The sequence below is a fragment of the Macaca thibetana genome, chromosome X (genome assembly GCF_024542745.1).
Source record: "Macaca thibetana thibetana isolate TM-01 chromosome X, ASM2454274v1, whole genome shotgun sequence".
Classification (NCBI taxonomy): Eukaryota; Metazoa; Chordata; class Mammalia; order Primates; family Cercopithecidae; genus Macaca; species Macaca thibetana.
Window position 1 is genome coordinate 43,922,186 of NC_065598.1, and position 26,982 is coordinate 43,949,167.

General features: G+C 40.5%; 2 protein-coding genes and 1 pseudogene across 3 annotated transcripts in view; all 3 read right to left on the reverse strand.

Moving 5' to 3' along the window:
- MAOB (monoamine oxidase B) overlaps positions 1-26,982 on the reverse strand; it is a 713,383-nt gene that overhangs the window by 546,293 nt on the left and 140,108 nt on the right. The gene's annotated exons all lie outside the window — the stretch shown is intronic.
- EFHC2 (EF-hand domain containing 2) overlaps positions 1-26,982 on the reverse strand; it is a 198,034-nt gene that overhangs the window by 164,757 nt on the left and 6,295 nt on the right. Inside the window, exon 2 of the mRNA XM_050775820.1 lies at positions 3,409-3,597. Coding sequence (XP_050631777.1) covers positions 3,409-3,597 — 189 coding nt within the window. The remainder of the gene's footprint in view (positions 1-3,408; positions 3,598-26,982) is intronic.
- LOC126946754 (ribonucleoside-diphosphate reductase subunit M2-like) lies at positions 27-2,186 on the reverse strand (annotated as a pseudogene). Its single transcript, XR_007722752.1, has 2 exons — positions 2,170-2,186; positions 27-1,445 (listed from the first exon to the last, which is right to left on the reverse strand). The product of XR_007722752.1 is annotated as a ribonucleoside-diphosphate reductase subunit M2-like (transcript).

A 26,982-nucleotide genomic window follows, 5' to 3' on the forward strand; every position in this document is an offset into this window, starting at 1 on the left:
TTATAAATAAACAGGACTGTTTGTGAGGTAGCTACACAGTTTTAAAGATGCTGTTAATGAACATGATGGACAATTCATGGTGTGGCTAGTTGATAACACTTCAGCTGATTTTTTTATGAGATGGGAAAAAAAAATCAGCAAAATAAGGGCACATCTTCAGTTCATTTAGAAGTCAGCATCCAAGGTAAAAGAATTCTCTGTTGGATTCGACACCACTCCCATCCTCTGATACTCCTTTACTCTCTTCTCAAAGAAGTTCGTCTTTCAGTGAAATATTCTCCATAAAGTCAAATGGGTTCTCTACTCTGAAAACCTTGCTAAAACCCAGTTCCGGCACGTCTGTCTGCCACAAACTCAATGTATTGCTTCATTAGAGTGCAATTCATCCCAATGAGCTTCACAGGCAAGGCCTCAGTGAGGAATTCCTGTTCTATCCGAACAGCATTGATAATTCTTTCTCTTATTCTCTCCTCCAATGGTTTGTGTACCAGGTGATTGAACATCAGGCAAGCAAAATCACAGTGTAAACCCTCATCTCCACTAATAAGTTCATTGGAAAAGGTGAGGCCAGGCATCAGTCCTCGTTTCTTGAGCCAGAATATCGATGCAAAATAACCAGAAAAGATGCCTTCCGCTGCAGCAAAGACTACAACACGTTCCCCATAGGTAGCTGCTTTGTCCCCAATCCAGTGCAAGGCCCAATCTGCCTTCTTCTTGACACAAGGCATCGTTTCAATGGCATTGAAGCGAAATTCCCTTTCTTTGGGATCTTTTATGTAAGTGTCAATAAGGAAACTATACATTCCAGAATGTATGTTTTCCATGGCAATTTGGAAGCCACAGAAACAGCGGGCTTCTGTCACCTGAACTTCTTGGCTACATCGCTCCACCAAGTTTGCATTTACTATGCCATCACTTGCGCAAAGAAAACCAGAACATGGGATATAAAATCTCTCTCCTCGGGCTTCAGGAATTCCCAGTGCCAAATGTCCTTGGACGGGTCCACCTCCTCGGCGGTCCAGAAGGAAGCTTCCGCCTTCTTATACATCTGCCAGATATCATGGTACTCGATGGGGAAGATGACAAAACGGCAGGGGTTTTCTCTCAGCAGCGGCTCATCCTCCACGCCGGGGGCGGCTGCTTTAGTTTTCCGCTCCGCGGGCTCCTGGAAGATCCTCCTCGCGGTCTTGCTGGCCAGGACGCGGGTCCCGCTCAGGGCCGGCGGCGTGTTCTCCTTGTAGCCCAGGCTGAGCCCCTTCAGCCGCGAGAGCTGCAGCTGCTGCGGGTCCGCGATGTGCACGAGCGGGACGCGGACGGAGAGCCCGGTGGCGGTGCAGCGAAGGAGAGTGAGGGGCCTGGACCGGGCGGCTGGGACGGGGTGCACCGAAAATGTCTCATTTTTAAGAAAAATGATTAACAGGCGTTGACTTGTTTTTGTTGAACCGCTATTGTAGAAAGCGCTTTATAATTTGCTTGGGGTATTAACCAGGATCTAGTCTGTAGTTCACAGTCTCATCAGAGCACGTAAATATTTCAGTCTTAGTGTCTCCTTTAAAGCTCAATGAATATTTAATAGAAGTTGACCAACAAAATAACTGAAAGAATTATGTTGCATTTAGTTAGACCTGAAATGAGCAAGCTCTTCATTTTCTCAAGTAGTCTGAAGCTAAAATTATTCCGGATTCACGAAATATTCTACATAACTTTATAAGTAATTAAAGGCCTGCAAAATAGGCTTGAAAGGCATATATTAAATATTGAGAAAAACATGAAATGACTTTTTGACTTGAAATGCAAGAGAATAGTTTAATATTAATACATTGTGGCCTATGTTACTTATTCAGTAGTGGATTAGTTTTAAAATATTGTCAATACCCTCTTTTTTACATGAGGTAAAAATAGAATCTTTTCTTTGGCCCATGCAAAGTAAACATCCTATAAGATTGAGAGTAACAGAAAACTATGCATAAGCCACCCAAGTCAGTCAGTCCAGAATTATTTTTGGGCTCTGGGTCCAGCACTGAGCCAGGTACTGAAAATAATCCAAGAAAAGAAAAGAATATTGGCCCATGTTGAAAGGAGAGATGGTTTCCCAGGAAGGAAGCCTCCCTGTGGTCTGTTAGATCACTGTTGGCTTCAAAAAAAAAAAGTGCACTCTAATTGATCTACCCTATCACAGATGACATGGGGATGTGTCAATTCTACCAAATTTGAGGACATTTTAATTAGAATCAAAGTACTGCCAATCAATCCTTGTTGAAAGCTGCTAAAAACCACCTGGCAAACTTAGCATGCTATGGTTTCAATTCTTTATCTAGTCCTGAACTATCTTGCACTTACAGGATCTAAAATAATCTAATAACTAGTTCTTTCTGGAGAACAGAACATCGGGCTGGGATACAGGGCTGTCTGATCAACACAGCATATCCATATAGCTGGTTGCCTTTTCTTTCCTTTGATCTTAGCCTTTTTAAAAAATATTCAAATACATTCCCTTTTCTAACTGCCAATATGTCCATATGTATGTGTGTGTGTGTGTGTGTATAGACATATACATTAAAAAATTCCAGCTCTTGTCTAACAATGGCATCGCTTCCTTTCACTATTCTTCTTGCCATATCACATTTTAGCCCTTAGGGATGGAGAATCATTACTATGGTTTATTACTAGTTAGTATGGAGAAAAGAAGAGAAGGCATTTTTCTATTCCTATGTAAAGCCACGTTCAGACTCAAGTACAATTATTTAGTCAATGGCAACTCAAAACCAAAAGTGACAATCTGACCAGACTCTGAACAGGACAGATTATCCTGTTCAGTGAAGATGAGAGAAAGGTTAATAAGCATTAGCCAAGAAAGATAAACATGTGGCATCCTGCAACCAATGTGCCTGACAAAAAAGAGCAGAGCAAGAATAATTTTTCTTTGTTTAGGATACTTTGAATTTATCTTTTCAGAAGAACTAACCTTAGTCAAAAGAAGCGAAATTTCACTTAGAAGGAATACGTTTAAGAGATCTATTGTATAACACAATGACTATAGTTAATAACAATGTATTGTACACTTGAAAATTGTAAGACAATAGATGGTGTTTTCATCACAAAGAGAAGCACATGAGGTAATGCATATGTTAATTAGCTCAGTTTAGCCATTCCATAGTGTATACATATTTCAAAACATCATGTTGTACACCACAAATATATACAATTATGTTTGTCAATTTAAACAAATAAAGACAAGGGGAGAAACACTAAAAATAAAACACTAAAAATAAAGGCAATAATAAGTAGAAAAGGCAAAAAGAAAAAGAATTAGCCTTAACATTTACACTGAAGACTCCTACTTTCTCAAAGCTATTTAGCATCTGTAAAATTCTAAGATTGCATTCCTCCCAATGTCATGTGACTTACCTGTTTATCAAAGGCTACCCATGATGGTACATCGCTTCCATCTCCTTTAGGATATATGCTACATTTCGGCTTTATCTTTTGTCCCAGAAGTGGTTCTCCACCTATTCCAGGCTTTTCATCACTCACTAACATCATAACATTGTTGCAAAAGCCCCAATGTTGGGATTTGTGAAACTTCTCCTTTCCCACCTGTGAACATAAGAGACAACATAAAATAGCCAAAATTACTCTTTATGACTTTTCTAACCTGTTTGTAAAATGTCAACACATTTTCTTACCATGTATTTTTCCCTCACAAAATGCAAATAAAGTGGCAAATAATTATGATCAATCTTTATCCATAAAGTTGTGTCACACTCTTAATTCATTTTAACCAATTCAAAACATCGAAAGGCAGTAAACATAAACCTAATGCTCCATGCTACATAAAACATTAAAAAAATGACTATTACTGCAAGTAAATATTTAGAACATTAGCTTCCTAATTGGTCTTTCCTACTTGTTTGCCAAGAATGCGAACAGAAAAAAAAGAAAAGAAAAAACTGCTCTGCTTCAGAATAAAAAGTGTATGTAACTGTTTTCCACAGAGGTCTAAACATTATTTTCACCAAAACAGAGAACAAAATCTTTTCCTCATTAAAGTAAATGTAACAGGAAATTCTTCAGAGCTGACATTCTCCTTTAATTGCAAAACCTTATCTCCCACCTTTTCTGGTGATCTGGAGAGAAAGGAGAAATCACAGATACAACTACCAAGGGTTGGCAAGGACATAGCCAACATCAACATTTGTGCACTGCTGGTGGGAAGGTAAAGCAGGACAATCGCTCTGAGGAGCGATGTGGCAGTACGAACAAAGAGAGAGGCATATATGTCCTATGGCCTAGCCAGTCCACCCCCACACAAGTATCTTCTCTTAGGCACAAGGAACTGCATACCAGACTATTTGTTATAGCACTGTTTGCAAAAGTGAAAAATAGGAAACCACTAAAATGTCTACCCATAGCAGAAAAGATACATATATCTCTTTATAAAATGGAATATTAATACAAAGTCTCATATTACATATATCAATATAGACAAATCTAGGCCGGGCGCAGTGGCTCACGCCTGTAATCTCGGCTCTTTGGGAGGCTGAGGCAGGAGGATCATCTGAGGTCAGGGGTTCAAGACCAGCCTGGCCAACATGGTGAAACCCCGTCTCTACTAAAAATATAAAAAATTACCCGAGCATGGTGGTGGGCACCTATAATCCCAGCTACTTGGGAGACTGAGGCAGGAGAATCATTTGAACCTGGGAGGCAGAGGTTGCCGTGCGCCAAAATCATGCCATTGCACTCCAGCCTGGGCAACAAGATCAAAACTCTGTCTCAAAAAACAAACAAAAAAACAGACAAATCTCAAAAACTGTCAGGCAAAAAATACAGGTAGCTGAAGTACACATAAAATTTCACAACACATATATAAGGCTGGAAAATACCCTAAAAATATGGTAATATTTATGGATAATACATGCATAGAAATAAGCGGCACATTCAAGATCATATAATGTTCACGATAATAAATGAACACTCATATGCCCCACAGCCCTGCATAAAAAATAAACACCTCAGAGATAACTGAAGCTTTATCTCAGAGCTCATAGCCCTGCCTCCCTTCTCCAGAGGTAACCATTATCCTGAATTTGCTTCTTTAATATTAGCACATTGCCCAGGACTGTATATAGCCAGGGCAATAGCCTCTTGCAAAACATGATGCCTTGGCAGAGAAGTCTGATAGGGTCAAAAAGACCTCATTTCCTTTTGTGGAAAAAGGCAGCCTGGAAGAATGAGGAAGGCCTGAGCAGCCCTCCCCAGGGGAGTCAGGGCCATAACAGCTGCCCTGGGCAGATAACAGCCCCGCTCTAGGGCTGGGAGAGGAAAGCTAGATGCAGTGGTTAGGATGGTGAGCTATAGCTGGCTCTGCCCCTTAGGGAATCAATTGTCACTACCTCCACCATTCCCTCCACTCTGTCTCTCTGTCTCTGTCTCTCTCTCTCACACATACACACACACACACACACACTTGCTCACACACACAATCAGATTACCACAAGGCAGTCCCAGATCCCCATAAAACAAAGCAAAAGTTGCCTTTCAGAAAATGAATAGTGGAATAATATAGAATTTAATAATGATATACTGTCTCCTAAAGCAAGTAACTCCGAGTAATCATAAAGTCACCTCAAACCAACAAATGTTTCTTAAGTACTTACTATAGTCCTAGCTTTGTGCCAAATATACGAGTTAAAATAAGCATAAGACTCAGCTCCTGCCCCGAAGAAAAAAACCCCACAATCTTGTGGAGGAAGCAAGATTTAGATATATAAAATGATACAGTTTGGATGCTTGTCCTCTCCAAATCTCATGTTGAAATGTGATTCTCAGTGTTGGAGGTGGGGCCGGGTGGGAGGTAATTGGATCGTGGGGGCAGATCTCTCATGAATGGTTTCACACCGTCCCCTTAGTGATAAATGAGTTGTCGCTCAGTTAGTTCACATGAGATCTGGTTGTTTAAAAGAGTCTGGGACCTCCCCCTTCTCTCTCTTACTCCCACTCTCACCATGTGATATACTGGCTCTCCCCTTGCCCTCCACCTGATTGGAAGCTTTCTGAGGCCCTCATCAGAAGCAGATGCCAACACCACACTTCGTGTACAGCCTGCAGAACCATGAGCCAATTAAGCCTTTTTTTTTTTTAAATAAATTACCCAGCCTCACGTATTTCTTTGTAGCAACACGAGAACAGCCAAATACAGAAAACAACTAGAAAACAGTACAGCTACCATTTTTGACCACTTACTATGAGCTGGATGCTTTACTAAGGGTTTTATATCTCATTTATGATCTCAGTTCACTGTCACAAAACTATTTTATCAGTGTTATTACTGCCATTTTTCCAATGAGGAAACCAAGGCAGAGAGAGGGAGACTGGCCCACCCAAAGTTACACAGTAACTACTGGAGCCTGAGATCTGAACCTAAGATCATGTGACCCTAAGCTCTGGTAAGTGTATGGCTAAGTGTATGGCTGATCAGAGCCACACACTGATGTGCTGGAGTAGTAGTGTTGAGGTTCTGTGGATAACTGGATACTGTCTTGGGCCTGGAGGAATGAGATGAATTAGATAGGAGAGGAGAGGCAAGGATGTTCCAAGCAGGGTTATGAGGGATGTACTGCAGCTGAGCTGACAGCACCCAGGGAGAGGGGCAAATCTAGTAAAAAAGAAAGTCAAGGTCAAGTTTGGAAGGAGGGTGAGCTAGAGTAGAATATATAAGGAGGACTATATCATGAAAAGCCTCTCATGTAAATATCTTAAAAGTCTCCTTCATCAGGCCACTGGAATATTTACTAAGGCCTAATACTGGCCAGGCCCTATTCTAGAGAGTATGGTATAAAGATGAAGTCACAGCCAGCCTTCCTCCCCCGAGGAACTTTCTCCACTACTCACAAGTTTCCTCCATGGATCTAGGTTTCCATAATCACATGGAAGAAGCCCTTGCCACCGTTGAAGGCCTCACTCAGCTACCTATCCCCCAGAATTCCACAATTTGTTCATGTGTACCCCCTCTTCGGTCAGACCACATCTTACAGCTTACAAGGTACCTTAACGTCCATTCAAAGTCATGTCCCTGGTCAGGCTATACCTCTACACAAACCCCTCTCCCCACCAAGGGCCAGCTCACATCCCACTACATAGTCATCCCTTCTACAAACATCTGGTGAGCATCCATTGGGTGCTAAGTTGTGAGAGACTTTGGGGACATGGCCTTGGGCAAGCCATAGCTCCCAACCCTAGTAAAGAAGCCAGTCACTATGGCTCTGGATTTGGCAATGGGTTTCATACATGTGGCACCAAAAGCACAAGCAACAAAAGGAAAAATAAATTGGACTTCATCAAAATTAAAACTGTGTGTCAAAGGATACTATCAAGAGAGTGAAAAAACCCATAGAATGAAGTTTGGATGAGGTGGCTCAAGCCTGTATCCCAGCAACACTTTAAGAGGCTAAGCTGGGAGAATCACTGGAGCCCAGGAGTTCAAGACCACCCCGGGCAATAGAGTGAGATGTCATTTCTAAAAAACAGAGAAACCCAGAGAATGACAGAAAATATTTGGAAATCATATAAGGGTCTATTATATAGAACATATAAAAATTCTTACAACTCAGCAGAAACACAAACAATTCAATTTAAAAATGGGCAAAGGATGTGGTAGACTGCCATGGTTACTACTTGAGACCATCACCATGACAGTTATTACTGTTACTACTTAAGACCATCATTACGACAGTTACTACTGTTAGTACTTGAGACCGTCATTACAAGACTGAATGAACAGGAACAAACATAGAAATGAAAACTTAGGACAAAAGAAACTGTTTTAAAGGAAGAGTCCAGGGAAGAAGAGAGCTCTCTGCTTCTAGTGAGCAAAGGCAGCCCCCCACCCCCGCCGCTCCCCCATTGAGCTTCCACAGCCCTTTGTATTTATTGGGTAGAATGAGCAGGGAGGAGGTAATGATTGGTCAGCTCCTTAATTGATCACAGGTTCATATTATTACTAACAGGCTTCAGATGTACCTAATCACAAGAAACACTGCGCTTGGGGCATGACTGCCCTCAGCATTCCTTCCGGGTGGCAGACACAGTTTGTCAGTTTGCCAACATTCTGCATTTATGAGAAACAGTTTGCTGTTTACTCATATAGCCTCCAGTGGTATACTGAGTTGACCATGACCCTCATTCTTTTGGCGTGTAACAAAAGGACTTGAATACACATTTCTCCAAAGATATACAAATGGCCAACAAGCGCATGAAAATATGTCCAATGCCATTAGTCACTAGGGAAATGTAAAACAAAAGTACAATGAAGCCAGGCACACTGGCTCATACCTTTAATCTCAATACTTTGGGAGGCTTAGGCAGGCAGATCACTTGAGTCCAGGAGTTAGAGACCAGCCTGAGCAACATGGTGAGACCTTGTCTCTACATAAAATACAAAAATTAGCCAGGCATGGCGGTGCATGCCTATAGTCCCAGCTACTCGGGAGGCTGAGGTGAAAGGATTGCTTGCACTCATGAGGCTGAGGCTGTAGTGAGGTATGAAGCTATGATCGCACCACTGCACTCCAGCCTAAGCGACAGAGACCCTGTCTCAAAAATACATACATACATAGATATATACATACATACAATGGGATAATGCTTCACATTCACTAGGGTGGCTATAATTTTTTAAAAATGGAAAATAAATGTTGGTGAGGATGTGGAGACACTGGAACTGTCACACCTTGCTGGTGGGGGATGTACACTAGTATGGCTGCTGTGGAAAAGTTTGGCAGTTCCTCATTAAGCTAAACATAGAATCATCATATGATCCAGCAGTTGCATTCCTTGGTATATTCTCAGGAGAACTGAAAACATACATCCACAGAAAGAAACTTACACATAAATGTTCATAGCAGCATTATTTACCATAGCCAAAAGGTGGAAACAACCCAAATGTCTATCAGCTGATGAATGGTTAAACAAACGTGGTATATCCATACAATGGAATATTATTCTGCCTTCAAAGGGAACAAAGCACCGATACGTGCTACCACATGGATGAACCTTGAAAACATTATGCTAAGAGAAAAAAGCCAGATACAAAGGGCCACGTATTATGATTCCATTTATATGAAATATACAAAATAGGCAAATTCACAGAGACAGAAGGCAGATTAGTGGTTGCCAGGGACTGGGAGGAAGAAAGAATGGGGAGTGACTGCTTACTGGGCACAGGTTTCCTTTGAAGTGATGAAAATTTTCTTGAAATAGTGGGGACAGCTGCACAGCATTGTGAATGTACTAAATGCCACTGAATTGTATAATTTAAATGGTTAAAATGGTAACTTTTATACTTTGTGTATTTTACCACAATAAAAAAGAAAACCCCAGCCAGCATGAGATTCACACACCACAAATGAGCTATATGATGACCAAGCCCAGGGATGGGCAGATTCATGACCTTCCCTGACCACCAGCCCTTCGTCATGTACATGCAGCATAATATGTGCACATACTCATGTCTGATTTGTCTCCTCAACCAGATGACACATTTTTTAAACTCTAGGACCATGGTGTGTATTTCTTCCTTTTTCTATGTCCCCTCACCATCTAACATATTGCTGCAGATATAGGAAGCCCATAAAACTTGAGTGGTAGATTCACTGGTTGCCAAATTGAACCTTGTGTCCGGATCAAATAGGCAACAAGGAGCCATTAAAGTTTCCCGAGGGACACAGGGACAATATGAGGCAGCAAATCTGAAGGCAGATCCACTAAGAGTGGGCAGGATGGGTTGGAAGGGGAAAGGTCTGAAGGCAAAAGACTCTTTTTTTTGAGACGGAGTCTCACTCTTGTCACCCAGGCTGGAGTGCAGTGGCGTGATCTCAGCTCACTGCAACTTCCGCCTCCCAGGTTCAAGCGATCCTCCTGCCTCAGCCTCCCAAGTAGCTGGCCACGCCTGGCTCTTTTTGTATTTTCAGTAGAGACAGGGTTTCACCATGTTGGCCAGGCTGGTCTCGAACTGCCAGGCTCAAGTAATCCGCCTGCCTCAGCCTCCCAAAGTGTTGGGATTACAGGCGTAAGCCACCGCGACAGGCACAAAAGACTTTTAAAGAGGCCACTGCTATATCTTAACATGAAGATCTTCAACCAATCTTAAACTGAAACTGATTAAGCAAGCCACAGCATGCCAACACTTGAGCTAACTGTGCACACAAACACTTTGTGCACACAAACACCCGGGCCTCACTCTTTCCAGGGATGCCACCCTAGTTGGTAATGGAGACTATTTCAGCGGGTATACAAGAATGTTCATCTTGCTCTATCCTCTTCCTTTTGATTAAGGCAAGGGTAAGTCTTAATTTGGTAGTACTGACTATACTCCCAAATACTTGCCTATAAAAAGAAAGCAGGCCTCAGGCTCATAACATTTTACAGGCATCAAATCTAAAAACACTGTTTTGTTTTCTTTTTTTCTTACCATGACCTTCCACTTAGATCAAATGGTGTGGTTTTCATTTATGGTAAGGATATAAAGTTTCCCTTTTAAATAGATTTTAGTTTTCCAAAAGTGATTCATTTCACAGAGAGATATTAAGTAAATAATGGATCGGTTGGCATGGATCCATGGCAATGGATCGAATACATTTTTTAAATTCCAAAGGTAGCATGTATGCTTCTAAAGTTTCATAGCCTCTGACCCTATCAAACAAATGTCACAGGAGTAGATAAGGTTTTTTTTTACTATTTATTTATTTATTTAATTTATTTATTTATATATTTTTATGAGACGGAGTCTCACTCTGTTGCCCAGGCTGGAGTGCAGTGGTGCAATCTCGGCTCACTGCAACCTCTGCCTCCTGGGTTCAAGCGATTCTCCTGCCTCAGCCTCCCAAGTAGCTGGGATTACAGGTGCATACCACCACAACTGGCTAATTTTTGTGTATTTTTAGTAGAGACGGGGTTTCACCATGTTGGCCAGGCTGGTCTCGAACTCCCAGCCTCAGTTGATCCACCCACCTTGGCCTCCCAATGTGCTGGGATTACAGGCATGAGCCACCGCACCTGGCCCAGAGTAGATAAGTTTAAAGCACCTGGGAAGAGGGCAGGAATTAGGAGACAGAGAAGAATAGTGATCCAGGAAGCAATGTGACCCTCAGGAGCTGTGTCACATCCACAGTGTTCAGGAGCCTGGAGCAGAACAAGGGAGAAGGTGCTGGGATTGACTGGCAGGCATAATAGAAGGGCTGGGAGGGGTTAGACTGAAGATACTTAGAAGGCTCTGGTCAGAAGACAGAGTGAAGTGGTGGGATAAAGCCACGCACCTAAGCAAACAAAAGTGACTGCAGTCAATTTTTATCTCCATATTCACATGGGCTCTAACTGTCTCTCCTTCCAGTACTGGCTTGCTTGTGTCCCTGGTAAGTCAGTGATCAACAGCATTAGCCTCTCCCTTCCATGACCTCCTTTCAATGGACTCATAAAGACAAGTCTTTCACCTCTTAGAGGAAGAAAAGCCTCCTTCAGCCCTTAGTCTTGCTTTCATTACTGTCTTCACTCCCTCCCATCCTCTATCTTCATGTTTCACGAAACAGTAGTCTGCAGTCACCGAGAGTCCCTTCTCCCCTCCATTCACTCCTGCACTCTGGATTGTCATACAACCTCCCCTGTTAGGCTTTACCTTGTAGCACACCACATTATTCTAATGTTTGAAAGGTCTAGAGTCCTCTAACTTGAGACATGAGATTAAGAGTATAAACAGGGGCCAGTGCCTTAGGGGTTTAAAGAACACTGGATTTTGTTTTGAGCAGGGCATAGAAAGGATCGCTCTGGTCACAATACAAAGAACTGGGAATATTGCAATAGTCCAGGCAAGAAATGATAGTGGCCTAGACCAGGGTAATAGAAGTAGAGACAGTGGAAGTGATCAAGTTCTGTGTGTATCTTGAAGGTAGAACAAAAAGGATTTACCAATAGATTAGATGTAGGGTATGGAAAAAGGGATGAGTTGTTAACAACCCCAAGTATTTTGGTCTGAACAACGAGAAGAATGGAGTTTTAGGTGCTGGGATGCAGAATGGTGGGAGAGAACTTAAATGAGAATTCTGGAGGTAGGAGGCAGGCACAGGAGTCCAGAATTCTATTTTGGACATGTTACATTCAAGATACCACTCAGACAAGCAAGTAGAAATGTGGACTAGCAGGTAGATATGGGAGTCTGAAGTTCAAGCAAAAAGTCAAGGCTGGATATAAAAATTTGATATACATCAGTTGATGGATGGTATTTAAGGCTACAGTGCTAGAATGAATGATGACAGTGCAGAAAAGAAGTCCAAGACTGAGCTTTAAAATATCCCAATGTTACGTGATCAGGGAGATGGGGTAGAATTAGCAAACAAGACTAAAAAGGGGCAGCTGGTAAGATGGGAAGAACACCAGGAGAGTTCAGTATCATGGAAACTACATAAAGAAGCATTTGAAGGAACACATGACTAACTGTGTTAAAGGCTACTAATAAGTCAAATGAAGACGAGGCTTGAGACTTGACCCCCTGATTTGGCAACATGGAGGTGGCTGGTGACCTTGACGAGAATGGTTTCAGCGGAATCATGGGAACAGAAATAGCTTGTGAACCATATGGCTCTTTGAACAGCTCTAGGTAAGGTATTGCAAATCAAAACTCTTGAGTTTCTAGTATTTATAATTTCCTTAAAATAACCCAAGCTCAGAAAAATGCAAGAAATAAATAAAAGATCATCTAAATGTCATCTCTTAAAGTCTTCTCTGACTGCCAGAGACAGAACATTCTGTTCCTGCAGAGATCTTCTATTAAAGTCTGGAAGGTTACCCTGTCTTTAACTATTTAGGAACTTACCCTTTCCCCTCCCCCACCCCCAGCTGTATCACCAGGGCCAGGCGAAGTGCCTAGAACAGAGAATAAAATGTTTTTTAAAAAATAATACATGTGCTCCTTGAAAGGGCAGCAGTGGTACAGACAGAAACAAACAATCTCACAAGATTTATTCTTGATTCATTCATTCTATACCCATAATTCCTGTATAGCCATCACTGTAATCAGCATATTATACTATAGTTTCCTGTTTATATACTTGCATTTTATACCAGACTTTGTACTTTCTGACAGTAAGGACTATAGGGCCTGGCACATAGTAGGTGTTCAATGAGCATCTATTGAATGAATAGAACATAAGCTGTGGATTATTTTCAAAAAATCAGATACTGTCAGCTGATCTTTCCCTGTTCATGTTACCTGGCTTAGATACCCTTAAATCTAATAATCAAACATTTGGAATGGAGAGCAGAACCAGGGAGTAATAGGGTCATAAAGGATAGGACAGGAGATCTGGCATCAGAAGCCTGGCATTCACCTTCCAGCTTTGCCTCTATGGGCCATGTGATGTTGGAGCAGTCACTTTACTTCTCCAGAGGCCTCTGGCTTGCCATGTCTGAAGTGAGAATAATAATACCTGCTTTACAAGACAGTGGTTAGGACTAAGTGAGAGAATATCTGCGACTGTGCTTGCCTGTTAGCATTTATTATTTTGTTTTCTCAAGAATAAGGACTTGGTATTAGCTTTTAGAGAGAACTGAGTCAGAGCTCCAATAAAAAGGGACCAAGTACAGGAGATCGAGCCCAGCCTGGCCAACATGGTGAAACCCTGTCTCTGCCAAAAATATAAAAATTAGACAGGTGTGGTGGCATGCACCTGTAGTCCCAGCTACTCAGGAGGCTGAGGCAGGAGGATCACTTGAACTTGGGAGGTGGAGGTTGCAGTAAGCCGAGATCGCGCCACTGCACTCCAGCCTGGGTGACAGAGTAAGACTCCATCCAAAAAAAAAAGGACCCAGTATGACTCCCTTACTAACCAACCTAAGAGCTTATATAATTTTTTCCACAAGTAGATTTACAGATTTATCTCCATTTTTATGACATTATTGGCCATAATATTTGCTCCATGAACATTAATTATCTGATCTTCATTCCTGGGTCAAATGTCACTTTTAACACGGTTTTTCTTAGTTCCATGGAAGCAGGGCCACATGTTAAATGTTGAATAAGAAATATTCAACATTTAACACAGGGTCTGATAGTCAATAGTTCTTCAACTTAAACATACCATCTGTTTTTAAGATTTATTTTTTGGGCAACCCACTGTAGCAAACAGCCAACCCTATGTATACAGATTAGGGCTATAGGAATTCAAAGAAGTATACTATGGACTGGTCGATGCCAGAGAAAACTTCATGTGGAATTTGAGTCTTAAAGTGAACCTTGAACCATGCACTGAATTTGGGCAGAGTAAGAGAAAAGATGCTGAAGCATGTTGAAGGACCAGGACTAGACCCAGCTAGATACAGGGGCATTTCCTACAGTAGTGGGACATGAACTTGGAACAGTTAATGTGGAAATCAATCCATAGAGAGCCTTAAATAGCAAAGTCAGACACTTAAACAACATCTTATGGGGTATAAGGCTCATTTCTGCTAGTATTTCTGAAGGAGGCTGAAGAGGTGGATTGAAATTCAAGAGCCCTCCACAAGGCTAACCTTCCTTTCCTGGTCACCACCACTGCAAGAGAAAGAGAAGGGGCTGGAAAAAACAAGGGCAAAAGAGGTATGCCTGAAACTGCCTTCGCAAAAATTATGACAGTAAAAGAAACGTGACCTAACCGACTCCATCCTGCTTCTACCCTCCCAGCTGCTCTTGTTCACTCCTGGACATAGGCCGAACTAACTTTGGGAGGAGTTTATAGTTTAAATTTGAAACAAAGATGATAACAGCGCCTCCCCGAAACAAACCCCTGCTCCTTGCTTGAGGACCAGATCACCTTTGTAAAACTAATAAATTAGCCACAAGATTGGAAATTATGGCTTAGGAATCACGCAGCCTGAGACCACAAGATTCCTAACCTCCCCAATTGCTCCCATAGATAACATTACTATTATAAAACCTAAGACTGGTGTTCAAGATAATTTCCAGACCCTGCATTCTGATGGATCAGTTGGCACCACCCAGACAGGTAAAATGGCTCATCTGGTCTGTGGCACCCATCCAGGAATTGACTCAGTGCAAGACGGCAGCTTCAATTCCCTATGATTTCATCCCTGAACCAGCAATCAGCATTCCCCATTCCTTAGGCCCCTGCCTGCCAAACTGTCTTTTAAAAACCTCAGTCTCAAAATTTTCAGGGAGAATGATTTGAGAGTGATAAAACTCTGGTCTCCCATTTAGCTGGCTCTGATTATATGAAACTTTATTGCAATCCCTCTGTCTTGATAAATCGGTTCTATCTGGGCAGCAGGTGAGAAGAACCCATTGGGTAGCTACATGCTTGCTTCTTTGAGGGGCAGTAACCACTGCACACCCGCCCCCCCCCACCGCCCACATACACACACACACACAATTGCTACAAACTCTTACCAGCATATCTTTGTCCAGCTATAATAGTAACAATAACTAAGAATATCATATGACAGGGCCTTTTAATTTTAAACATTAAACTCCAACAAGGCCAACAGAGTTGTATGGAAGCATGTGGGGCCCATAAAATCCAACAATGCTATAAAAATTGAGGAGAAACCAAAATATATCAAAGTCAGAATGCAGTTCATTCAACCAAGTTGCTGCTAAATTTATGAGCAAATTCTCCACCCAAAGAGTATTATCCAGATACTTGTTAAATATTTCCAATTCTCGTGCTAAATAAAATAAAATCAGCCACACCTAATTATTTAAAACAATGTTTTTAGCATGAAAGGAACTATTGCTAAAACCTCTCCAAAACTCTTGGCTTGTGAGTTGTGAATTCACACAAACTCAAAACAACAAAACACACACACACTTTTTTTAAGTTCAGTGATGCCAATTGCTATTGTTATTCTAATTGACATAGCATGCAAAACTCCATTTTTGCACTATTAGAGTATTAGCTTGAGATTTCAATTCAGAATTCTATACCTTAGAAACTAACATGTTGAAAATTTGTTTGATATGATGTAACAGTCCATAGGGCACTTGTTTAAAATGTTTGCCCCACAGCCCTACACCCCCACACACATACACAAGCTTGAGATTTGCCATTATAGCCTCTTAAGATGGCATGGCAACCTAACCTTTGCCATAGTGACTGTGAATTGGTACTCAGTCTCAATTCAAGGAAATTAGCAAATGTCTTAGCAAATGATAAAGTTAGGAACATAACTATTCCTAGATCCTAGATCAGTGCTCCTTGGCATCTCAACTCCCTGATTCCCATTCTACCACTGTTGGAAAGGTGGCAGCCAAATCCAGACTCTGCTTCATATCAAATTAAAAGCTAATATCAGCACCCCTTCCTCACTGCTAAAAATTGGAAGGGCAATTTTATTACATGCATAAGTTGATTAATCAGTTAGTTATCAAGGCCGCTACAGAAACCGTAAAGTTAATCCAAACTGAGAAGCTGGCTATAGTCATCTACATTAGGAGCTCTTGATCTGTTTGCAACCTCGGTTTTAGAACCCCAGCACAGCAGTCTCTTGTTTCTTTCTAGGCTACACTCAAAAGCCCAGATGCTTGACAACCACAGGACAAAGGCAGGTAGAGTGAGGTGCTTGGTAAGAATGGGACAGCTTACTAGGACCACCATGAGCTAGATAAGCAAATATAAATGTCATTTCTGTTGCCATAATAGCTAACAATTGTAGCACTGCTCTAAGCACTTTAGAAGCATTAATTTTTATTTATTTATTTTTTTTGAGACAGGGTCTTGCTCTGTCACCCAGGCTGGAGTGCGGTGGCGTGATCACAGCTCACTGCGGCCTTGACTTCCTGGGCTCAAGCTATCCTCCCACCTCAGCCTCTTGAGTAGCTTGGGACTACAGGTGCACACTACCACACCCTGCTAATTTCTGTAATTTTTGTAGAGACGAGATTTCACCATGTTGCCCAGACTGGTCTTGAACTCCTGGGCTCAAGTGATCTGCTCACCTCGGCCTCCCAAGGTGCTAGGATTACAGGAGTGAGCCACCATGTCCAGCCACATTAAATTCTCTTAATCATTGGGAGTATTAAAGGCTGGAAAGGGGAAGAAGAGGAGGTGGGGAGAGGTTGGTTAACAGATAAATTACAGTAGATAGATGAAATGAGTTCTAGTGTTCTGTAGCACTGTAGGGTGAATATATTTAATTATAATTTATTATATATTTTCAAAAAGCTAGAAGAGAGGATTTTGAGTGTTCTCAACACAAAGAAATGATAAATATTTGAGGTGATAAATATGCCTGATTTGCTCATTACACATTGTATACACATATGGAAATACCACTCTTTATCTCACATATATGTACACTAAAAAAGGGAAAACCCAACAGAAAAATAAGCAATGGATTTCAAAAGGCACTTCACAAAAAAAGGAAATGGAAATAGCCAATAAACATACTAAAATATAGTTAACCTCATTAATAAATGAGATATGCAAATTTTTAAAAATGCTCTTAATCCTCAGAGAGAAAATCTATGAGTATATTCTATTGTCATCCCCATTTTATACATGAGGAGTCTGACTTTTTCTTTTCGAGACAGGGTCTCACTCTGTAGCCCAGGCTGGAGTGCAGTGGCACAATCGTGGCTCACTGCAATCTCAACCTCCTGGGCTCAAGCAATCCTCCCACCTCAGCCTCCTGAGTAGCTGGGACTACAGATGCATGCCATTACGCCTGGCTAATTTTTGTATTTTCTGTAGAGACGGGGTTTCACCATGTTGACCAGGCTGGTCTCAAACTCCTGGGCTCAAGCAATCTGCCCACCTCGGCCTCCCAAAGTGCTAGGATTACAGGTGTGAGCCACTGTGCCCAGCCTAGATGGGGATTCTGAGAGACAGAGTTTTAGTAATTTGCCCAAGGTCACTCAACTAGTATTAAGTGGTGAATCCAGGAATGCAAATCCAACACCTGAGCCCTTAAGCATTAGGCCTCATATTCTTTGTACTTTTTTGAGAAAAGTAATAGATGTCTCCTTGCTTAAGTCATCAGGGTTGAACTGTTACTTTTGCTTTTGGCAAATATAACAGCCAAAACATCCACCATGACCCAGAAGGGAGGAAATAGACCAAATAATTGGATCTAGACTCAATCTCTTAAAAGCTGGGGAAGTATTAAAAGAGAGTTCTGTAGAAATTCCTCTATAGTCACCAGCAGTTACTGGAAATTTGGGAACTGAAGAGAGACAGTTAATATTTAATATTGCAATAAACATTAACAAAACTTATTTTTCTTTTTTTAGGTTAATAGAAAATTTGATACAGAATTATCTAAAACTATCATTCTTAGATATTTCTGTCTGATCAGGTTCTGGACTAATTTGCTCCTATTCTGTGAATAGTGTGGGGTTTTTTCCTCCTTCATCTAATATTTATTTTAAAAGTTCATTTTCTCTTTTCTTTTTTTCTTTACTTTTATGGAGAAGAAAAAGTCATTCAGCAGATACTGCGAACCTCCCAGAGAAAATAACAAAATCGCCTCAGGTATAGTGGGATCTGACAGTGTAAGACTATAAGAGCGTGAAAGCCATCATTACTTATTAATTAAGCTAAATCACTCAAAAACTAACCCTAAATGTGCAAATTAAAAAGGCACACCAAAGAAAACCTCAAACATTTTTTAAGCTAATTTCCTCTCTTTCTAAAACTAACTTGAAAAAGTGTTGTGCTCATGATTCTTAGCCATCAACTCAAAATAACAATAAGATTGATTTTATATATTTAATAACATATTTAAATCAGTAGAGTGAAAAACAAAATTTAAATCAATAAGATCTGGAGATCTGCAGAATCTTTCTCACAAGGCTCTGATATTTTTTCTCTAAATAACTGAACTTAAGGCACCAGTCAATAAAGAGAATTCTAAAGATTTCCCCCAAAGTAAGTTGAAACCACTGGCTCATTGTAGCTGATTCGTGCAGCCATTCCCAAATTCCTTCTCCCTTGCAAGTCTCCATTTAAAAACTCCAGAAAAAGCTAAACACTGCACTTGTTTCCTCAGCCTCTTTTTAGGAATCTGTTTTGGAATTTCTGAAGGATTTTTGCTCCCTTGAGCCAAGGGACAGATGCAGGTCACGTTCCCCTCATTCACCTCTTCTTGCCTTGAAATGTATACATGATCCCTGGAGCTGCAGCAGCCATCTTGGGATCATGGGCAAGATTGCAGAAATGCTGGCTGAGACAAAATTGAGCCTCTAAACATGTGCCAGCAGCCACCTACCTCTGAGGCAAGAGAATAGGGTCTGGAGGCAGGGAACCTAAGGCTAATTCACGCTGACTTCTTAGAACTAAATCAAAAGGAAAACCACAACTTTCCACACCTAAGTAACAAAAGGACCCAAGGGAGGCTACTCCCTTTGCAATCCCCCTGCGACCCCCACCTTTTTCTGCATGGCAGATGGAAAACTGAAAGTATCTGATTGGCTGCAGAAAGCAAAAAGTATCTCTGATTGATTGCAGAAAGTCTGCATAGGAGTGTAACTATGTAACTTCACTTTAGACTCTGATTGGTTGCTTTCCACAACCAATCAGATGCTTGCATAGGGTGTAACCTTTGTAACTTCACTTCAGTCTCTGATTGGTTGCTTCTCCCAACCAGTCAAACTGATTGCTGGGCCACTACTTCATTTATATAGGGTCTACGTCAAGTAACCAACGGGAAGCCTCTAGAGGGTATTTAAACCCCAGAAAATTCTGTAAAGGGGCTCTTGAGCCCCTATGCTCCCCCCGCTCCCAGACTGTGGAGTTTACTTTCATTTTTAATAAATCTTTGCTTTTGTTGCTTAGTTCTTTCCTTGCTTTGTTTGTACATTTTGTCCAATTCTTTGTTCACAATGCCAAGAAGCTGGACACCCTCCACTGGTAACACCTCCAGACTTCCTACTTGGTGAAAAAAATAAATCCCTGCTTGTTTAAACCTCTATTGGTCAGGTATTCCATTACTTTCAGGAGAAAGCATTACAAACTAATGCATGCAGTCTCTAAAAGCTATCTTTTATTTTTTTTTTAGCAGAATAAGATTAAGTGATCTAAAGAGTAATTTTCTTTATATATTAGGAAAAACAAAAAAAGACAAATAACCTTGACAAAGAAAAATACAGTGGGAGGAAGAACTGAACCTGATATTAAGGTTTACTATACAGATACAGTAATAAAAACTGTGTGGCAATGGCAGATGGATAGATACAGTGACCAATGGAACAGAACAGACAACTCAAAAGACAACCCACACAAATATGCTCAAATGGTTTTGTAAAAGATTCAAAAGTAATTCCATGGAAGGATAGATATCCTTTACAACAGATGGTGCTTGAGCAACTGGGCACCCATAGGCCAAAAATGTTCATCATGACCTAAATCTCACACCTTAAATAAAAATTAACTTAAAATGGATCAAAGACTTTTTTTTTTTTGAGACAGGGTCAAACACTGTCCCCCATGATGGAGTATAGTAGTGTGACCACAGCTTACTGCAGCCTCCATCTCTCAGGCCCAAGCCATCCTCCCACCTCAGCCTCCCAAGTAGTTGGGACCACAGCTGCACGCCACCACACGGGGCTTTTTTTGTATTATCATTTTTGTAGAGTCAAAGTCCCCTTATGTTGCCCAGGCTGGTCTTGAACTCCTGGCCTCAAGCAATCCTCCCACCTCAGCCTCCAAAAGTGCTGGGATTATAGGCATGAGCCACCATGCCTGGCAGATCACAGACTTAAATATAAAATGTAAAACTATAAATCCTTTAGAAAAAAACAACAACAACACAGGAGGCCAGGCACAGTGGCTCACACCTGTAATCTTAGCACTGTGTGCTAAGACATAAACAGACATAAACAGACATTTCACTTAGCTGGATATACAAATGACAAATAAGCACATGAAAAGATATTCAATTCATTAACCATCAGAGAAATGCCAACTAAACCCACCATGAGATATCACTACATACCTATCAGACAGCTAAAATAAAAATAGTGACAACACTAAATGCTGACCAGGGTGCAAAGAAACTAGATTACTCATATTGTTGGGAATGTAAATGGTAATTTGCTCTCAAAAATAGTTTGATAGTCTTTTTGTAAAATTAAACATGTAAGCATCAAATAACACGCAATTGCACTCTTGAGCTCTTATCCTAGAGAAATGAAAATGTATGCTCACACAAAAGCCTGTACATACATCTTCACAGCAGCTTTATTCATAATAGCTAAAAACTAGAAATAGCCCCAATGTCCTTCTAAAGGCAAATGTAAAGAAATTGTGATACATACATGAACTACTACTCAGTAGTAAAAATGAACGAACAGTTGATACACACAACAACTGGATAAATCCCCAGGGACTCATACCAAGTGGAAAAAAACAATTCCAAAAGGTACATACTTTATGACTCCATTTATGTAACATTTTGAAATAGCAAAATTTTAGAAATGGAAAACAGATTCGTTGTTGCCAGGGGTTAGGAATGGTAGGGTTGGGGAAGTTGGTGGAAGGGAGTGAGGTGTGGTTATAAAAGGATAACGTGAGGAATCCCCATGGTGATAAGACTGTTTTATACCTTTATTGTGGTAGTAGCCACAAAAACTTACACATGTGATGAAATGTATAGACTAAATACACACATACAAACATACCAATGAATACAAGTAAAGCTGAGGAAATCTGAATAAGATCTGTGGAGTATATCAATGTCAAGATACTGATTGTGATATTATACCATAGCTTTGAAAAATGAGCTGGACGCAGTGGCTCACACCTGTAATCTCAACACTTCGGGGGGCCGAGGCAGACAAATTGCTTGAGTCCAAGAGTTCGAGACCAGCCTGGGCAACATAGCAAGACCCTCCAACTCTAGAAAAAATAATTTTAAAAAATTAGCCAGGTGTGGTAGTGTGCACCTGCGGTCCCAGCTACTCAAGGGGCTGAGGTGGGAGGATCGATTAATCCAGGGAGGTCGAGGGTGTAGTGAACTATGATCATGCCACTGCACTCCAGACTGGGTGACAGAGCAAGACCCTATCCTAAAAACAAAAAGAAAAGAAAATAAAAATGTTACCATTGGGGTAAATGGGGTGAGGGGTAAATAGGACCTCTTTGTATTCTTTCTTAAGTGAATCTACATGTTAATTTACAATTATCTCAATAAAAAAAGGATTTAAAATTTTTTAAAATTTTCAATTTAAAAAAAAGAAAAGAGAAGGTCCACTTTCCTTGGTCACTAGGAGAGGCTCTACTCACATGCCTTTTATAAAGTTTAGGTCTGAACATAGTTGAGCAACAAATGACTAAACTCTAACCGAAATGATACGGAAATAGTCCTGTAACTGATTGAACAAACATCTCTGCTTGAATCTGACAGAACAGTATGTTTCAATTACCAAAATCATATGAAGAAGAAAAGGTAATCTAAATTACAGTTAAACCATGCAATTGACCTAAACTCCCCCCGACCTCACACCCCGAAAAAGATCTAGCGGTTTTGACCATTCCCTCCTTTGGGATGTCAAACATACCATTAGGAAAGCAAATAATTTGTTTAGCCTTCAGCTGGTCAAGCTGGTCACTTTGCCACACTGGAGTTGCCAGGTAGAATTTGAGCACCCAGGGGCCTGGGTAATGGGGAAATAAAAATGCCCTTTGCTTTAGGGAATCCCCCTCTGGAAGAAGTTGGCTCTGCCCTTTCTGCAACTGTAAAAACAGAATAAACTCCCCCAGGAAATGGCCTAAGAAATCCCTTTACATCTGTACCATTAGCATAGCTGGAATCCTACTGTGGGGCGAATGGTCTCCTTAGGAGTCCTGACTGATGAATATGCACAGACAAACCTGCTGCTTCCAGGAAAACCCAAACTGGATGCCAATAAGAGAGAGAAAAATATCCCTCCGCATGGCACAAGAGGCCACAGAGAGGCTTTGAGTCACAATTTAGATAGGGACATCTTCATATTGCCCTGGCTGCTGTGTATAAACCATGTATCCTGAGAGGCTTATCTCCTATTTAAGCCACAAAAACAAATGACTCTTTGTCCTTTATATTCACTATTGCTAAAATAAGAACTATTTTGTTCTACAGCAGCAGCGGAAGACATAAGCAGGAAACTAATTCCAGAGAGGATTCCCCCGAGCTGTGTTTATTCCCGTCTATGTTTTAACCATGGTTGCTGCAGGTAGAGGCAGCAATGGACAATCACCTATTAAGGACCCGGTTTGTATAAGGAAGGCACTGAGAACATGACCCAAAGAGCTACCAATCACAGTTTCTTAGTCAGCTGAGGACTGCCATGATCACACATGAAGAACACAAAACACAACACAGGAAATAAGGCGGTAAATGGGCAATATGAGCATGCAAGATTATGTAGACAGATGGTTCCTGCTGAGAAGATTGGGGAAGGCTTTAATGAGGAGGGGGGATTAGAGCCAAGTTTTGAGGGAAGGTCAGGATCTAGATGGGAAGAGGAAGAGGCATGAGGATGCTGCTATCAGGCAAGGGGACAAACAAACTAATAATTGAGTGGAAAAGTCCAAAGTATACCCAAAGGACAGAGAGTGAACATGCTGGATTAACCGGAGTATTAGGCTTATTTTCCATTATGGAAAAGAAGACAGTTTAGAAAGAACAGTATTATTGGAATCCTTTGCAATGATGATATACTCATGTGTTACTTGTATAATTTAAAAACACAAAGAAATTGTAATGAAAGGGATACTACTAAGTCTGACAATACCAGACTCACAGGTATTGTCTGTGGCTGGTGTGGCATACAAAGTTTGTTGGCCATTATTAACAGCCACTAGTGAACCCTCTTTTCCCTTTCCCATCTCCAAAAGTACATAGTGAAAAAAATCAAGATAATTTCCCAGCACTCCTTGTAGCAAAGGATGGCCATGTGCATCAATTTTAACAAATAAGATGGAAGAAGGGAATCTATTGGGGGGCTCCTGGAAAACATTTTATTTTCTCATATAAGAAGAGCTGTTTCCCCTCCCTCTCCTTCCTGCTTGTCTTGAACATGGTTACATGTAGTTGTGATGACTGGAACTGAGGCAACTATTTTGCAACTATGAGGTCACAAGCCTAAGAAAGAAAAGCCAGTATTCTGAAGATGGCAGAATGCAGAGATAAAAAGAGCCTGAGTTCTTTATGACATTCATCAGTCACTGCCTAAATCTGAAAATGCTACACCTCTAAACCTCTTATGATATGAGGAAATTAAGTTTGGCTTAAATCACTGTTAGTCAGGTATTCTGTCACTTATAGTCAAATGTACCCTAGGTGACAGAGCTATGAAGTTCAGTACAGAATGCACAGTGACCAAAATTAGGTGTTTGAATCCTAATAGGCAAAGAGACTCTAATTTCTGAACTTCAAACGAACATTTAGGAATAGTAATAGAATATGTGATTTCCAAAGTATGGATGGCAGCTTCAATAAGCGGCCCAATCTGAAATAATGTAATTTCAAGGATATTTTAATAGGTACTGGGAACAAAGTAACATAATTCATTATATCAAAACCATCCTGTGATCCGGCATAGTAGACATCAATTGTTTTGTCTGCCCAGCAATCCCATACCACCAAAACTGGATTATTATTATTCTTTTTTTTAGATGAAGTTGCACTCTTGTTGCCCAGGCTAGAGTACAGTGGCGCGATCTCGGCTCACTGCAACCTCCGCCTCCCAGGTTCAAGTGATTCTCCTGCCCCAGCCTCCTGAGTAGCTGGGATTACAGGCATGCACCACCACGCCCAGCTAATTTTGTATTTTTAGTAGAGACAGGGTTTCTCCACATTGGTCAGGCTGGTGTCGAACTCCTGACCTCAGGTGATCCACCCACTTCAGCCTCCCAAAGTGCTGGGATTACAGGGGTGAGCCACCACACCTTGCCTATTTGTCTTTTTATTATTGAGTTTTGAGAGTTCTTTACATATTCTGAATCTAGTACCTTATCAGATAATATGCTTTATAAATATTTCCTCCCACACTGTCGGCTGCTTTTTCACTTTTTTGATAGTGTCTTTTGAAGTACAGTTTGGCAATTTATTGCAACATTATTGGATAATAACAAACAACTGGAAATAATGTAACTGTACACCAAAAGGGGATGGGTTGAATAAACTTGTAAGTCTACACAATGGAGTACTATGTAACTGTAAAAAGAAATGAGGAAGAGCCCTATATACCTATACCACTACCAAGTGATCGCCAAGATACACTGTTAAAATGAAAAAAACAAGGTTCAAGAGACTGTGTAGATTATGCTACCATGTATTGAATAAAAGGGGAACATGTGAATATATTTAACAATTTGCTGTTTTAAAAACTAAAAAAAAAAAAAGAAAGAAGGAAGAAGAGAAAGAGGATAACCCCAAACTAAATAAAGGTTTTTGTTTTTTTTTAAAGTTATTAGGGAGAGAGGGACAGAATAAGATTGAAGAGACAAATAAAAGCTAGAGCTCTCTGAAGGTAACTTAGTTTGCAAATTTGACTTTGAGGCCACACAAATGCTTTTTTTAAAGTTCAGAATCAAAAGCACAATGAAACAAATGAACCTAACTGGATACTGAACTGGTAACTTAACCATACTAACAGCAATGATTTAAATGAAACTAAAATCCAGTAATTTGACAATACATTCCTGGTGGGATATACCCTCACAACAGAAATAGCTATAAAGAAATCTTAAACTATTTTCAAAACTCAAATTGTTAATAATGGTATTATTAATTAAAAATTATTATGTGATTGTATATTTTTATTTATGTTAGGATAAGTAATTCAGCTAATGTACTTATGGAGCAAGATTACATGTAAATATATAAAATCAAAGGAGTTAAATAAAAACCCTATAATCCTTAATTTGCATTGGAAACAATAGTTTTTGAACTCATGTTATATTTTATCCTTAAATATATGTACATATTTTTTAACCTTGCTTTAAGAGAATGAAAATTCAAGCCATAGACTGGAACAAAATACTTACAGACTATATATTCAATAATAGACTTGCATCTAACTTGTATCCAGAATGTATTAAAAATGACTTTCAAAACTCATCAGTAAGGAAACACCCCAATTAAAAATGAGTAGAAGACATGAACAGACATTTCACCAAAGGGGATATACAGATGGGAAATAGGCACATAAAAAGATGTTCAACATCATAGCCATTAGGGAAATAAAAATTAAAATCAAGAGGAGATATCAGGCCAGGTGCAATGGCTCAGGCCTGTAATCCCAGCACTTTGGGAGGCCAAGGCAGATGGATCACCTGAGGTCAGGAGTTCAAGACCAGCCTGGCCAAATGGTGAAACCCTGTCTCTACCAAAAATACAAAAATTAGCCGGGCGTGGTGGCACACGCCTGTAATCCCAGCTACTCAGGAGGCTGAGGCAGGAGAATCGCTTGAACCTGGGAGTCAGAGGGTTGCAGTGAGCCAAGATCGCACCACTATACTCTAGCCTGGGTGACAAAGTGAGACTCAGTCTCAAAAAAAAGGAGATACCACTATATACCTATTAAAATGGCTAAAATCCAAAACATTGGCAATACCAGTTGCTTACAAGGATTTGGAATAACAGAAATTCTCAATCATTGCTGGTGGGAATGCAAAATGGTAATTTCTTATAAAGATAAACACACACCTACCATATGGCCAGTTCAAAATTTACATAAAAGGAAGTATCCTGCCATTCACAGGAAAGCAATGACCATTTTGCTATAATTTTCAACTTCTTATACATGCAAGCAAAGCTTTCCTTGTTTAACAGGTATCGAAAAGAAGGCCAGAAATCTTCTCGTTCCAGCTGAAAATGAAATTGATGTGCGCTTATTTCAAGTTTGACCCGGAATTATTCATGTGGCAAAATATAAACATAGATTTCAGAGTGGAGAGGTAAATTTTATTATTTATTTTTAGCTTTTAAAAAATAACTCTTATGTACATACAGGTC